Below are 17,624 nucleotides of genomic sequence, written 5' to 3'. Positions count from 1 at the left end.
TAAAGTTCATGCGAGCGAATTTCTTATTTGGAACAAATAATACCTCTGCCATCATAGGTCGTTGTATGCGAAACTAAATTTTCTTCCTAATTTTTATTTAACAAAGACGCTTTTTAATAAAAACGTGTATTCATACTTTAAAAGAAAAAATCGCGAAATAATGGGTACTTTTATATTGTTGTCCCAAAACCCAGTAGTACTTTTAATTTCTTCTTCTTTCCTAAACACTTAGAGAATTTTCTGTAAGGAAAATGACCGTGTGGAAGATTTTTTGTACTTTGAAAGTACATTCAATTTTTTTTATTTTGTAACACCGTGTTATAGGTGCCAGAGCGCTGTTTTTAACAGTGCGGCGACAGCTTTTGACCGCAACCGGACGAGGAATTCGATAATTGCAAAAAAAATAACTATTTTGAAATGTAATTGATTTAAGCAATCACCATTGAAGCCAAGGTGTCTATTAATGAAAGTAATAAACATAGACTTTAAACTTAGAACGTTGTAAAATTTTTTGAAGATGCTAAAATCTTCAAAGTTGACGGTTTCGAAATTGCGTGATCTTGACCTCGAATATTCTTATCATTTATAATTTAACCCAATATAACCCTGCTATGTTAAAACTTTTGGTTATTTATACTATACTTCGTGAACCGTTATTATGCTCAAATAGGTAGGGAAAAATAAAATAATCATTGTGAAACGTTTTGTTGCGAAAAATTTCATACGCTGGGCAGATAGGGTATCAAAAAATCAATACAGCGAAAATTCGGGTAATATCCGTATATTTAGCATGAAATTGAATAACGAGATCATTCATTTATCCGTTTTTTTAATGATTTTGACACTCCCCTCGCCTCTTGCATGACGTTTCGTCTAATAATAGGTTCGTTGCATCAAACCATCTTTCCCTCAAACTGTGCAATTATTTTCAGACAAAGATCATTTTCTTGCGAGAATTTACATAAAAAAATATTCTGGTTAGAACCAGGCATGATTTGCAACCTATTAAGCATTTAAGCACTGATTCAACGTTAAAATCACCGAAAAAGTTGTGAATCTCCTCCGGGTCCTAAAGAGAAAATAATTTTGCCTTAGGAAAAAAAGATATCGGTTCAGCCTAGCGTATGAAATTTCATACCTTGAACTATCAGCAGAATTTTCGCAATTGTTTCACCAATTTCTTCCATTTTTTCGCACTGAGGCACATCTTTCACACCTTTTATTTGTCATTCGTATATATATATATATATATATATATATATATATATATATATATATATATATATATATATATATATATATATATATATATATATATATATATATATATATATATATATATATATATATATATATATATATATATATATATATATATATATATATATATATATATATATATATATATATATATATGTTCAGGGTAGTATTAATTATAGAAGGTACTAGATTTCACTAACGATATAGCGAGCCCTGCACATTTTTTATTCATTGGTACCTTGGGTACCGCTGCACATACATTGAATTTTGGCATAGAATAGGGATGAACTGTCATGTACAATTACTTCTAGTTGAGCCACCGAGTAATAAAGCTGCGATACGGAGAAGAATAAAAAAGGTGCATTAAACTACGTACCGTTGTAACACCTAGTGAGTCCTCAAAGAAATCCTTTGCCACCTACTGCGCCTGGTGCCGCCATAAGGAAAACTAACTTACCGGTCACAACATAAACTGGTGCCGTGACCAGGATCCGGTGGGAATCTGTTGCTTGCGAAACGTGTTTAAGGTAGGCGCCATTGCGCTTAGATTACCGTACTAAGATCCTTCTGCGAATACGACCGCCATCACAGGACGCCATCATCTGTAATTCTTTTCGACCGCCATCACGCTCGATCTGGACAGATCCAGCAATCCTACTGCCGCAATTTAAATCATACAAGGCCTAGTTCTTTAGGCCAGTAGGTAATTGGCTGTCCAAAATTTTTTTACACCTGCGCAGGTGCGTTTAGATTTACTTTTCTTTCTGGGAACTTTCAACTGCTGAGCTCAATTTATCGTCGATTAGTTGTACTTTGGTGGACTGTGAGGCTGATCACAATCACGGTGGCAAAACTGCATGTACTCAACCTAATTATCTACTGCATGCAATTTCGGAACGGGTTCTACAACGGGACTGACGCAACGTGCATGTGAGTTGCTGTTGGCGATTGCTGATTCTATTTCGTACAAGGCACGCTCAAGCCTTGGACAAGGTTAGTACCTTTCCAAGTTCTCTATCCTCTATCGCCAGTGCTACCTGGTCCTTTTTTCTCAGACAAAATCGTCGACGTTTTTCGAGCCGTTCCATTGACATCGCTAGGACAGTGGTGGTTCTTCACCGCTCCACGCTTCGTTCAACAAAATGGAGGACGACAGAAGAGTGCAACAGCTTAACACGCGAAGGACGACTCTGCTCGCTTCGATCAACCGAGCTGATCAGTTCCTCCAAGGATATGAAGCCGACCGGGATGTTTTGGAGCTGAATCTGAGAATCGAAAACCTGGAAGTGTTGTGGCAGGGACTGGAAGAAGCACAAGCCGAGCTGGAGGAGCTGGAAACCACAAACGAAGGGATGGTAAGAAACTTGCAGTTTCGTGCGGAATTTGAGCCGAAACTGTTTAGAATAAAGGCTGGTTTACTTTCTAAAATGCCTCCTCCAACTTCTTCGACTGTTGATCTCCCTCAAACCCCCCCTACTCGAACTGGGTCTGGTCTGGCTGGTCTGAAATTACCTACGATTGCGTTGCCAGAATTCTCCGGCGACTACCAAGATTGGCTCGCTTTCCATGATACATTTCATGCTCTGATTCATTCTAACGTTGAAGTTGCTGATATACAAAAGTTTCACTATTTGCGTGCTGCAGTGAAAGGTGATGCGGCTCAAGTGATCGAATCGATATCAATCAGTGCTGCAAATTACCGCCTCGCCTGGGAGGCTCTCGTATCACGCTACTCAAACGAATATCTTCTCAAGAAACGCCACCTTCAGGCCATGCTTGAAACGCCGCGAATGAGGGAAGAATCCGCCGTCGCTTTGCATGGACTTGTGGACGAGTTCGAGAGGCACACGAAAGTGTTGAAGCAGTTAGGTGAGCCGACCGATGCCTGGAGCACAATGCTAGAGCATCTGCTTTGTACAAGGCTTCACGACGAAACACTCCGGTTATGGGAGGACCACGCTTCTAAATTAGAAAATCCGACCTATACGAACATAGTAGAGTTTCTCCAGAGAAGAATGAGGGTGCTGGAATCCATTTCAGTGAATCATGATTCAGTATCTTCCTTGGCACTCTCTCACTCTATTTCAGGATCAGCACCAAACACTAGTCCCTTTGGTAAACAAAAAAGGGCCTACCCGTTAAAATTGGCCACCCACGCCGTTACTGAAGACTCTACACAAAAGGTGAATGCTGTCAACCGTCCAGGGGTTCCGTGGCGTCAGTTTAAACGAATGTCTCTCACAGAACGGTTGAATATGGTCAATCAGAGACGTCTTTGCTTCAATTGTTTACGCGGCGATCATTATGTTGGAAGCTGCCCAAGTAAAATCGGCTGCCGCACCTGCGAGAAGCGTCATCATACTACCCTGCACCCTGGTTACGTTGAATGCCCGTCTAAAAGTAATTCAGCACAGACCTCAATTGCAACCGGAAATCGTTTGCAGTCCATAGTCCAAACGAATGTCACGACAGCTTGCAACGTTAGTCTTACCCCAAAGTTGTCTGATCCATCAGATATTGATGTACAGCTATCCACATTTTCAGCCCAAGTGATGCGGACGAACCATATGTTCATGTTGACAGTTGTTCTCATCATCGTCGATGCTTACGGTCAGGAGCATCTAGCCAGGGCACTACTCGACTCTGCTTCCCAACCAAATCTCATTACGGAACGTATGGCACAGATACTAAGACTTAAGCGTAAGAAGGTGAATGTACAGTTACAGGGACCTGGAGGAATCGCAATACGAGCTTCTGATACAGTATTCACACAAATCCGTTCTCGAAAGGAAGATTTTACCCGTGATGTTGAATTTCTAGTGTTACCCCAAGTCACAGCGGATCTGCCAGAGCAAGATGTACCTGTTATTGATTGGAACATTCCTAAGGATCTTTTTATGGCGGATCCGCATTTCTACATGCGAGGAAAAATTGATATGATCATCGGCCTGCCTCACTTTTTTGCGTGTTTCAAAACACCCGCTCGCATTCGCTTATCGAACGACCTTCCCGAGATGGTGGACAGCGTTTTCGGTTGGATTGTTGCTGGTTCCGGTGATTTGGTTTCCGTTACTCCAGATTTAGTAAAATGCCACACTACAACCGTGTGTTTAACCACGCTGGAGGAAAATTTGGAACGGTTTTGGAACATTGAAGAATTGCCGTCGCGATCCGATTACTCAATGGAAGAAAGGGAGTGCGAGCAGCACTATTCATCTACTGTTGAAAGGGACAGTACTGGTCGCTATACCGTGCGTATTCCGCGCCATCCAGACTTCGATACAATGCTAGGAGAGTCCAAGTCATCAGCACTACGACGATTCAAATTGTTAGAACGGAGGCTAGAACGTGACACCCGATTAAAAGTCGAATACCATAGATTTATGCAGGAGTACATCACATTGGGCCATATGAGACTTCTGCAACCGTCCGAACAGTCTGCTAATAAATGCCTTTACCTTCCACATCATCCAGTCATCAAACACTCCAGCACGACGACTAAGGTACGCGTCGTCTTCGATGGCTCCGCCAAGACATCAACGGGGTTCTCGCTGAATGATGCACTCCGCGTTGGACCGGTTGTACAGGACGACCTACTCTCGATTGTTCTTCGATTTAGAACGTTTCCAGTTGCAGTTGTAGCAGACATCGCCAAAATGTACCGTCAAGTGCTAGTGCATTCGGATGACACTCCATACCAGCGCATTTTTTGGAGATTTGGTGATTCAGGGCCCATTCAAGCGTACGAGTTATTAACCGTAACTTATGGCCTCGCCCCGTCTTCATTTTTGGCAACTCGTACACTTCAACAATTAGCCCGGGATGAAGGTGCTGCATATCCCATGGCTGCACAAACTCTCCAGAAGGGGTTCTATGTGGATGATTGTCTAGGAGGTGCCCAATCAATCGACGAAGCTTTGCAATTACGAGAGGAACTGGACAGTTTGCTCACCAAAGGCGGATTCACTCTGCGAAAGTGGACATCTAACAAGCTCGAAATACTGCAAGGACTTGAACCGGACCAGATCGGTACACAATCCGCACTAATGTTTGCACCAGAAGAATCAATAAGCGCCCTAGGCATTGGATGGGAACCGGAAACCGACAAATTACGTTTTGATTCGAAAATTGATCGAGAGGCCGTAGCTGACACCAAGCGAAAAATTTTGTCATCAATTTCACAATTATTTGATCCACTGGGGTTGATCGCTCCAGTAGTAATTCGAGGAAAAATGCTAATGCAGGAATTATGGCTGCTGCACTGCGATTGGGACGATTCTGTACCAGATATCGTGCAAGAAAAGTGGAACCAATATCAGCAACAACTTCCTAAGATAGCTGAATACACAGTAGATCGCTACGCATTCCTGCCAAATTCGAAAGTCCAACTGCATACTTTCTCGGACGCCTCAGAAAGTGCATATGGAGCATGCGTTTACGCGAGGTCCATCGACAATCACGGTAATATCAGGGTCCAACTGCTAGCATCGAAATCTCGCGTGGCACCTTTAAAACGCATCACGCTTCCCAGGCTCGAGCTATGCGCAGCCGTCGTCGGATCTCAGCTTTTCTCGCACGTTGTGAAGGCACTACAAATGGAAGTTTCAGATGCCCGGTTTTGGTCCGATTCGACGATAACAATTCAATGGCTTCAGGCGCCTCCACATACTTGGAAAACATTTGTCGCCAACAGAGTTTCTGAGATACAAGCCAACACTCATGGGTATCGATGGAGCCATATAGCTGGCAACGAAAACCCAGCTGATTTAGTTTCCCGTGGAATGAGTGTGGAGGAATTTCTTGCAAGTTACCTTTGGAAGTATGGTCCAGAATGGCTTCGACTTTCAGAAAAGCATTGGCCGGAGACTGCTCCTATTCCTGCGGTTTTAGATAACGTCGAAATTCGTAGAGTCGTCGCTCCTATATTACGCACCAAACCATTCACTAATCCAATTTTCTGCCGGTATTCGTCATTCAGCAAACTCGTTCGTGTAGCGGCCCACTGCCTCAGATTTGTTCGTAATATTCGCGAAAAGGCGCGAGCGCAACCTCAGGACAGTACGGTTCAAGGCGCCGGTAAATTATTGACGACTCAACAATTAAGTGATGCTGAAATTCGCTTGATTCAGCTCGCCCAAATCGACGCATTTAAGCAGGAAATAAACGATCTGAAAGTAGGAAAATATGTGTCAAAGCACTCACAAATACGATCTCTGAACCCCTTTATAGACCAAGAGGGTACGATACGAGTAGGGGGGAGGTTAAGATTTTCAGACCAGACCTTTTCAAGTAAGCATCCATGTCTATTACCCAGCTTCCATCCACTATCCCAGATGATTGCCAGACATTATCATCTGAAAATGTTACATGGTGGCGGCCAATTAACACTTGCTGCTATGCGTGAGCAATATTGGCCTGTGCACGGAAGACGATTAATACACAGCGTCATTAGAAAATGCCTTCCATGTGCAAAGGTTAATCCCGTCCCAGCCCAACAACAGACAGGTCAGCTACCCGTAGCCCGAGTCACTCCGAGCAGGCCATTTACAGTAACTGGTATCGACTACGCTGGACCTCTTTACTTAAAACCACCCCACAAACGCGCTGCCCCAACTAAGGCATACATCTGCATTTTTGTATGTTTTTCCACAAAAGCGGTACATATTGAGCTCGTATCTGATCTCACAACGTCAGCGTTTCTGGCTGCACTTCGCAGATTCATTTCGCGCCGTGGATTGCCAAAGCATATCCATTCCGATAACGGCAAAAATTTTGAAGGTGCCAGAAATGAGCTGAGGGACTTGTACCTGATGTTGCAGAATGATCGAGTGATGGAAGCGATCCAGTCGCATTTGTCCAATAAAGGAATAACCTGGCACATGACTCCTCCAAAGGCACCTCACTTTGGAGGCCTTTGGGAAGCGGCAGTCAAAGTTGCTAAAAAACATCTCCAACGCCAACTAGGAAATGTTCGATTGTCGTTTGAAGACATGGCCACAGTATTGTCGCAAATCGAAGCAAGTATGAATTCGCGACCATTAACACCGATGTCTGAGGACCCGAGCGATTTCACTGCTTTAACCCCAGGGCACTTTTTAATTGGATCCTCGATGCACGCACTTCCAGAACCCGATATACACTGCATGGCCAGTAGCCGTTTAGATCACTATCAGCGAATTCAGCAACTACATCAACAATTTTGGCACCGGTGGAGAACGGAATACCTGCAGGAGCTTCAAAGGGACCATAAAATTTGCAATGCAAACACGGAAATTCTCCCGGGACGACAGGTGCTCATCGTGGACGAATGTCAGGCTCCCCTGAAGTGGCCGCTTGCCAGAATCTTGGAGATCCACCCAGGAGAAGACGATTTGACTCGTGTAGTCACTCTGAAAACCAGTAAAGGAATCATAAAACGACCGATCGTGAAAATTTGTTTGTTGCCGATAGATCCTGCTGAACCGACTAATCCTGAAACGATGCTAGAAACGATTCATCAGGAAACGACGACACCGTTGAGCAGAAACCCCGATTTATAATCGCATCAGAATTAAAAGTGTTTGAATTTATAAATTATGTTAGCGTTAAGTTTCTGAATATCAAATTTGAGTTATGATTAATTGAAATTGACATTTCAAGGTGGTGGCGATGTTCAGGGTAGTATTAATTATAGAAGGTACTAGATTTCACTAACGATATAGCGAGCCCTGCACATTTTTTATTCATTGGTACCTTGGGTACCGCTGCACATACATTGAATTTTGGCATAGAATAGGGATGAACTGTCATGTACAATTACTTCTAGTTGAGCCACCGAGTAATAAAGCTGCGATACGGAGAAGAATAAAAAAGGTGCATTAAACTACGTACCGTTGTAACACCTAGTGAGTCCTCAAAGAAATCCTTTGCCACCTACTGCGCCTGGTGCCGCCATAAGGAAAACTAACTTACCGGTCACAACAATATATATATATATATATATATATATATATATATATATATATATATATATATATATATATATATATATATATATATATATATATATATATATATATATATATATATATATATATATATATATATATATATATACATATATATATATATATATATATATATATATATATATATATATATATATATATATATATATATATATATATATATATATATATATATATATATATATATATATATATATATATATATATATATATATATATATATATATATATATATATATATATATATATATATATATATATATATATATATATATATATATATATATATATATATATATATATATATACATATATATATATATATAGGAAAGAAGAAGAAATTAAAAGTACTACTGGGTTTTGGGACAACAATATAAAAGTACCCATTATTTCGCGATTTTTTCTTTTAAAGTATGAATACACGTTTTTATTAAAAAGCGTCTTTGTTAAATAAAAATTAGGAAGAAAATTTAGTTTCGCATACAACGACCTATGATGGCAGAGGTATTATTTGTTCCAAATAAGAAATTCGCTCGCATGAACTTTTAAGGGGAAAATTATTTTTTTACTCGATTACGGCATTCAAAAGTATGTGTGTGAATTTTGAGTTTAAAATTGGATAAAAATAACATGCTGTTGGAAAGTCCATCTTTTCTTCTTTCCAGAACATTCAAAAAATTTACAATCGGTTGAAAAATGACCGCGTAGAATTTTTTTTATTGCGAAAGTCCCGAAAAATTGTTTTTTTTTGCCATAAATCAAGATTTTGAGGGTCTAAAATATTTTCCAAAAATTGTCTTGTGATGCATTTGGCGAGGAGATCTACGGCCTATTCTAGGTTACTTGAAAACTACAACGTTACTGTAGCACCGTGTAATTGGTTCTCCTGACCGGCACTCGCAGAAGAGAGTTATTGCGTAAAGCTCACACGCGAGCTTGAAGATCCAGGCGTCCGAGGAATGTAGAGCAATCCACCTTGGCAGACAGTGCGTCCGTAACGAACAGGGTTCGAGAGCAGTCCCTCCGGATGCTTAGAGTGTCGAGCTGTATTAACCGACAACGGTTTTCGTAGCTCGGCAGCTGAAATCTGTTTTGCCAAGGAAGATGTCGCGGAAGATGCAAAGCGTATGAACCGGCGTTGGATGGCCTAGATTCTGTCGACGCCGTTCTGCTAGTACGGATCCAAAACAACAGAACAATATTCCAGGGTTGAGCGAACCAGCGCGCAACAGAGTGATTTTTTAAAAGTATACGTCCCTTAAGTTTGTCGCTATTCGGAAGATGAACTCAAGCTGTCTTGATGCTTTATCCACAATGAATAATGTATGTGGCTTGAACGTTAGTGCCGAATCCATGATGACGCCAAAATCCTTGACATGTGAGTGTCATGGAATGCTCGAGTCGAAGAAATAATTAAGCTGAATCGGATAGCGTTTCCGTGTGAACGTAACGATTGAGCATTTACTCGGGCTTAAAACAATTCTGTTTAGATTACACCATGTACTAAATCTCTCCAGCTCACTCTGAAGACACTGGGCATCGGTTTTATCCCGTATTTGTTGAAAAATGTTCATGTCGTCGGCGAAAGAAAGGCGAGGTCCTTGAATTTGATGTTGACGTCATTAAAGTAGCGGAGAAATATCACTGTATCGAGATGGCTTTCTTGTAAGATACCGGATGTAACGAAGAATGGTGCAAATAGAGAGTTTTCAATACTGATTTAGAGTTGCCTTCCATCGAGCTAGGAAAGAAACCAGCGCAGGAGTTGTCCATGAATACCTAGTTTGTCCAGCTTTGCTATTACGATATCATAATTGATTTTGTCGAAGACCGCAGATAGATCCATGTAAATAGCATCGGTTTGTAATCCGTCAGCGAATCCATAGAGAACATATGCTGTGAACGAGAGCAGGTTAGTCGTTGTCGGTCATTTAAGCATAAAACAGTGTTGGTCGTCTGGGATGTATTGTTTGCAGTGAAAGAAAATAGGGTCTTAAATAACCAGCTCGAATAGTTTTGATGCGGCACTTAAACACGACATTCCCCGATAATTATCAATGTTCGATTTGTTTCCTTTTTATGAAATGGAAACATGTGCGCTGCTTTTTCCAGCAGGAAGGGATTGCGTGCTAACGATGCAGTCGTATTCTGCGTTTTTAAAATCGTAGATGATTGAACTTGAGACGTCTAAATAATTCACTCCTAGGTTCCCTTTGACTCCCAAGCTACACACTTTGTCGCTCAATTGCGTTTCTCAAGTGATTATGCAACTTATCGTAGTGTTTATGTAATTTATTTGGTATACAATTGTGTTACGGAAAAAAGCGCAGATTGCTTGTATGATGTGTAACATCTTGAAAATTTTAAAGCAACAGTTGTGCTATTTACCCTACATAGTGTATACGAATTCTTACAAAAACATATTGAACTTAATTTCTAATAAAAATGTTGCATAACGAATGCAGAAAAATATTCATCATCGCAAAATGTCATGTCTTCTTAAAGGGAAATATTTATCATGTTTATGTTCCAAGAGGAGAATAATTGATCTTGTGATTGTGTTCTTACGGAAAAAAATTACAACTAACTGTATTTTTGCTATGGAACACACAATTCTACCTATCAAATTCTCACGCCCCATTGTGAAATTGTATTTTTATTCGCATATCACAAATTTATCAAAATTTATTTTCTAGAGTTTTGGTCAATATTAATAAGAAAGCGCAACCAAAATATTTGCAGACTCATTTTCAATCAATTGTTACTTGAAATAAGCGGGAAGTTAGTTAATTTAATTTTGTTTGTTTTTATTCAAAATAGCTGCACGCTGTACGTTCTTATGTTTATGTGCTTATGACATTAAGTTTCATAAGCAAAATACACAAGCTGTAACATAAACTCAAGAATGCAAGTAATTTGATATTGAGTTGCGGATACAAGTTGCACTAGCAATAAAATGAACTGTTCCTATAGAATATGACGATTGATGCAACTAGTTGAACTGCTGGTGCAACATATTGCTGCCTCTGATCAGTTACTTAAATATATTCCAAAGAAAAACTTCATCATCTCACAATAATGAATTTTTTTGTGCAATTTGTTTGACTGCTTTTGAAACGTAGCAGTAGTTTCTGATCAGTTGCACAGCTAGTAATGGTGTTTTAGATCATGTTACTACAAGGTTCACTTCCGTTATAAGCTTAATTGGTCGGTGTTAGGTCAGACCGGACTAAGTGGCAGTGCATTGATTTTGAGAAAAACGCGTTTAAAGTTTGAATCGCAGCATCCTTTACATTATAATTGGAAAATAATTTTTACCATAATTCTTGTTTTTTGTTTCATATTTCAAATCTGGTAAAAGTGGAATGTAGATGAAGAAATTCTTTATCCAGTGCTATCATTAACTCATTTTTTGTTGTTTTGCGACTTGGTCCGGTCTGACTTAACACTGACCAATTGTCCCATGTTCTATGGGATTCCTATATATACATGGGACAATTATGCGTAGAACGGCAGTTCATCTCGGACTTATAATGCAGATCAACAGCGATATGTTACACAATCAATTGAAATATGCTTAAAATTATTTTTCGAACATCAAATCTGAAAATATATTGTATTGCAATTGTAGAACATCTCAAACTTTCAGCATGTTACAATTGCTTCTTGGGGTACAAGATGTAGCGGGGTTGATGACGTAAATGCTGGACTAAAGGAGTCGCAGCAGTGCAGCAGTACGGAGCGTAGTCCCGGGCACTTACAAAGAAGAGGTGCAATGTACGTCCGTTCTCGTTGATGACATTATTAGTTTGCCGAAGAGTTGCGCTGCTGTTGTTGTCCAAAAAACAACTGGCATTGTTGATAAGTTGATCAGGTGGAAAATACACGACACGAAGGAACAGGATGCGATCGACAAGATTCACTGATATCCGCACTTGCTCGGAACTCGCCCACAGCTCATCGTTGATCACTCGGGTTTTATAACTTGGCGAACGGCGATAAGTACACCACCACCTGATGTCTTGTGGCTATTGAGGGCATTGCGATCACAGCGGTAGGCATCGAATGTTGCACCAAACACCTGGCGAGACAGAGTACGGTTGTCGAGCCACGTTTCGGTTAAGGCAATGACGTCATAACAGTAGCCCGTGGTTGCGAGTAAATAGCTGTCCATTGATGAAATTAAGCCAACAATATTCTGGTAGTATACCTCGATGCTATTGGATGACGAATCAGGTACAGCAGAGAGCGAAGCCATGTTGCCGTTATGAGCGTGTTGAAAGATCCTTTCTTCAATTACACGAACAGTATTGGAATGGCTTATGGACCCTTAAACGTTAAACAGCATATCTCTATATTTTTTGGTCTTAAGCCCTCCTAGAAGTATTGGAGTCATGAATAATTAACTTTTCAAACAAATTTTGTTTGAGACATGATGTTTTCAGTAATGTTTTTGAGAGTATTATTTTGATATTATTGTATACTATATATCTCTGCTGTTGTTTATAAATAATAAATTTCACATTTTGTCGACGGCGTGAGTTCATGAATTTTAAAATAAAAACTTGACACTTGACTAAAGAGTCCTAAAGAGAAAATAATTTTGCCTTAGGAAAAAAAGATATCGGTTCAGCCTAGCGTATGAAATTTCATACCTTGAACTATCAGCAGAATTTTCGCAATTGTTTCACCAATTTCTTCCATTTTTTCGCACTGAGGCACATCTTTCACACCTTTTATTTGTCATTCGTATATATATATATATATATATATATATATATATATATATATATATATATATATATATATATATATATATATATATATATATATATATATATATATATATATATATATATATATATATATATATATATATATATATATATATATATATATATATATATATATATATATATATATATATATATATATATATATATATATATATATATATATATATATATATGATTTATGGACTCCTAAACCGTTTAACCGATTGCTGCCAAAATTTATACATAGTAGGTATTATGGAGTGTGTTTGTGTGCTATTGATTGGGAATTATCTGCCCGCTAGATGGCGCTTCGGAACAAATTGTGTTTTCCTCCTATTTCGTTGAAAGTCGCAGTAACGCGCGAAGGGTTTTGCTAGTTTTTTTTTATAATTTTCTTTCTACTTTCCGAAATTGTTATTTTCGTCTCAACTTTATTTATTCTTAAAAAACATTTTTAGCAAATGTTGAAATGTATGCAATTTTGTAAGAATTCAACCTATTTCTGGAAGTCTTACGTTTATGATTAGTTTCAGAACGCCGGCAACAATTTCTATTGGAGTCTTCTCATGCGGATATTTTACACTATACTGATATGATTTGACAACTATGAGATCCCGACTACGCGAGCAGTTACAAGATGTATAATAAGTTTTTTTCTTCAATCCAATTAATTTTATCCCCTCCTCTTGGCTATACCACTGTTGCGGTGTCTTCAACATGCAATTATTTATGATTATTTACAGCAATTATTTACAGCAACAAACTTTGTGGCGAATTGTATGATAACTTTATTTCCACTTATCTGGTTACACTTTTCCTTTAAGCATTACGCAAAGATCATTTTCGCTTAAGATTGGACAAGTAGAAAGGCCTTCGAAACAGCTGTGTTGATGTACCGCAGTCATAAGGTTTGTTCTTTCGATTTGCTCATTTCTACCGATCGCCCTATTCACTTCTACATTGATACATACAAATGCCCTAATCAAGGTTCGAAAAGTATTTATCTAAAGAAACCAGTGAGCAACGTAGGCGCTGGGGCATGGTGCGGCTCTCGACAGCCCTCGACGTAAAACCGTTTCATTGACACATTCGTCTACATACACACACTAACAGACATGTTACTGAACTGTTCGACGAGTAATACCAGTCTTCGAAACGCATGTCAGCAAGTTTAGACCGGTTACTCGAAATCTACACAATTCCAATAGTACGGGACTCCGTTTTAATCTAGTGAAATGGCATAAGATATCTATATGTTGTGTGTTGATTATGTTTTGTGGCATATAAAGTGTCGTTAAAATTTTTGTTGATAAAGTTGCATAGGAACCATAGGAACTGAAGTCAACCTAATTCCGAAAGTACTGGAAAAAAATCTACCGGTCTCATGCTATAGAAGGTAGAGTCTCATGAGCCAGTCATATACTATTTATGCCTCGACCAGGAAGGATTCCTAGTTTCAATAGTTTATCGTAGCATTGGCACTGCGATGATCGGGCATAATGAGAATTGCATTCGAATTATGTTAAAACAGAAGGTCGAATTGATGCAATGGGTTATCGCTAGCTCTAAGACCATACCAATCTTTGATTATGGATTACTTTAATACCATCAGATTGACTTACGCTGAAATTAATATTCCTCATTCTATTTTCTCTTGGAACCACTTTGCAAATTTATCTTGTTTAACTTTGAGATAGTTAGAAAGCTATGGTCAAATGTTCCGCCACTCCCTTCAGTAGCTCACGGTATAATATTCCGCTTCTATTCAAACAACTAAGTCAACTACTTTCAGTCAGTAACATTATTCCCCCATGCTTAAAATATTTACCCATCAGTCCCCGAAGCTTTCCCATCACATCCAACTCACTACCAACGATATGATAGGGCACCAAGTCAGTGTGTAAAGAATTTCGGCATATGTAGATGTTGAAACGCAATCCAGCATTCTCTGAAAGAGCATCGTCCAGCATCCTGTTAATACTAGTGTATAATTGCCCAGCCTGTGTAATGTGTTGAATCTGTAGATACTAGTCAGCAGTTTTCTCCGAGCTCAGCGTGTCTCGATCTGCTCTGGTTCATGCGCACTGGTACGTGGGTTAAGGACATTCTCTCACTGGGCCTAGTCCTTATACTGTTGGGACAGAAGTAATGGCAATTTTCTCGCTGCATCCATTTGCTGGTTTCAGTGAATCGCGAGACATCAACCAAACAGTAGCTACATGTAGAAAGCACTAGAACACGGTTGGTTTCCTCGAAAAGAACAGCGGTGTGTGCCCATTCCTCGGTGAGATAATAATCGATGTCAGTGAATTTCGATGCTGAATACTTTCTTTTTTGCCCTAGGTGAAATTCTATTCGGTGACCAATGAATAGTTTGATGTGAAAATTTCATTGTCGTGCTGCTTCTATTGTTAGTAAGTGTGCATGTGTTGGCAGTGCTGTATCCTGTGCCGACCTCGTTATAAACCTATCCGGAAGGATTGTCATATTCCTGAAACAACCAAAATCACCACAGTGTAGTGAGTTAGTTACATTTCAAGTACTAGAGGCGTCGGGAAAGCGAGAGCGGAAACCTCCAACAGGATTATTTGTGTTCTACGATATATGTAGCAGGGGGGGTATAGAAAATCGATGTGCTGGTGTTGATTCTCGGTGTAAGAGTATACAATAATATATGCATGATCATTTTGCATGGATTAGATGTGATCCTGACCGCTATTGATGTGATGCGTTCCAACGCGGTGGTGAATCACAACAGTGTGTGCTTAGCATTCGTCAGTGAGCCGTAATGTGATTGATTATAGATTGCAGTAGTGCGAGCGAGGAATAAATTATTCATGATTGCAAGACCGAATGGTGACGGTTGTGTTGAAAGTGGAACATAGCTGGGTAAAATAAGGGATTACATACCTATATGCTGTGCAGTGGTGATGTGCCGAAAACCGATCCCAGCTGGAAGCTGTTAGTCGGCACAATAGGGTAGCATTGAAGTTGGACACACGCGGATAATAATGATTATGGTGTTTTAATGAATGAAGTTTACTATCTTCAATCGACAGCAGGTTCGTATTAATTACTAATTATTATGACTATTATTAATGTTACGATTATTGAATATTTATTAGGAAGCTTTTCACCCGGAAGCTGGTTAATCTCGGTATAATTACTAGTTTATCCTGATATCATAGTTTTGTAATCGAAAGCTATTAATCGGCACAACAGCTCAATGTTGCACCGATTTTATGACCTATTTAGCCTGAAAAATATTCAGTAGTAGGATTTAATGGCGAGATTAAAAATATTTGTAACTCGTTTACAGCGTACATTTAGCACACATAGGACCTACAATAACAATTATTTTAAATTGTGTAAAAAGTCGTTTTTGCCTATAACACGTGACTTATTTTTTACCCCACATAGCCGTTATTTGGAGGATGGAAAAGTAATACAGCTCGGGTGTGACCCAAGGAAGCTTGCTCTATTTTCTCTTCGTTCTTCAGTGGTATTTGCTGTATCGTCGAAGATGATGACCTCAAACTATTTCCGATTGTTCCATTCACTCTCGAAAATTTGTTTAAATCGTTTGTTTCACACGCCTCGGTGAGTGAGCTTGACGGAGCCGACAGTTTTTGAAATATACAATAAAAAATGAAAAATTTGTGTACAAAGATGAACGCACTGCTTGACCCATACAATCATGAAATCGTTTTAGAAATTCACAAATAATATTGAATGCTCGTGGAAATAGCTACCTGTTTAATGCCGTGTGGGCGTATTATACACAACGGTTTATTTAATTTAGAAGATTCGTCTATACAATTATTTGATGGTTCGAATACCGAACGCACAGTTGCTCAAAGCCACAATAAAATGTTCAAATACATGTAGTGTTTGAAAGATATAAAAGCAGGTTTAAGTGACGCAATACGCCAACAAATAGTCAGAGTTAAATTCTACAATCTAGAGTAGACAAGTCCATATTCATCTTATTAGTCAGGATGTCACACAATTTCGATTGTAACACGGCTTACAGTGATTGGCTTGCGCTTAAATAGTTATCAGCAGGCTTGCTTCGTTCTTAAGGAGCAGTAACATAAAAAATTGGGTTTGGAAAATGTAAAATACTCGAGTTTGATCGAACTGAAAAGTCGAGTACAACGAACCCTTATTCATCCTACCATTTGACCTAATGCGTTGAATAGAGAGAGCAGACACTGCTCTAATGCATTGAAATGGGTGGGATGAATACAGGAGCTAAGATGAATTATGGCACAGTAACCCTATCGTGGATAAAACACTGGCGGCTCCTTCGAGGCGCACGAAAAGGGCCCCGGCTATTCAACTAAAAGCTGTTTTGGTAAAAAGAAATTATGTTAATATTTTAGAATCAAGTGTACTGGTGTTTTAGATACCATGCATCACTTTTGATAAATTTATATGTATTTGATATATCTAACCTGGAGCTAAAACTTGACGAGAATCAAAATGCAATCGCCTCCAGAAATTTATCCGGAAATAACGGGAATCAGATGATACACTCAACTGTAGAATTGTCTCATATATTCATTCCACACTGCACACT

General features: G+C 39.1%; 2 protein-coding genes across 2 annotated transcripts in view; both read left to right on the top strand.

Moving 5' to 3' along the window:
- Positions 1–2,402: 2,402 nt before the first annotated feature.
- Positions 2,403–7,799, top strand: LOC131687381 (uncharacterized). Its single transcript, XM_058971464.1, has 3 exons — positions 2,403–3,129; positions 3,349–6,434; positions 6,594–7,799. The coding sequence occupies exons 1-3, from the start codon at positions 2,403–2,405 to the stop codon at positions 7,797–7,799; spliced, it is 5,019 nt and encodes a 1,672-aa protein (XP_058827447.1).
- Positions 7,800–15,233: 7,434 nt separating this feature from the next.
- The window catches only part of LOC131690836 (TWiK family of potassium channels protein 7-like), a 359,592-nt gene continuing 357,201 nt past the window's right edge, over positions 15,234–17,624 (top strand). The window contains exon 1 of the mRNA XM_058976896.1: positions 15,234–16,104. The gene's annotated coding sequence lies outside the window, so the exon portion shown is untranslated. The remainder of the gene's footprint in view (positions 16,105–17,624) is intronic.

The sequence above is a fragment of the Topomyia yanbarensis genome, chromosome 3 (assembly GCF_030247195.1).
Source record: "Topomyia yanbarensis strain Yona2022 chromosome 3, ASM3024719v1, whole genome shotgun sequence".
Taxonomy (NCBI): Eukaryota; Metazoa; Arthropoda; class Insecta; order Diptera; family Culicidae; genus Topomyia; species Topomyia yanbarensis.
Note: the sequence above shows the minus strand (reverse complement) of the source record. Positions and strands in the feature narration are given on the sequence as shown.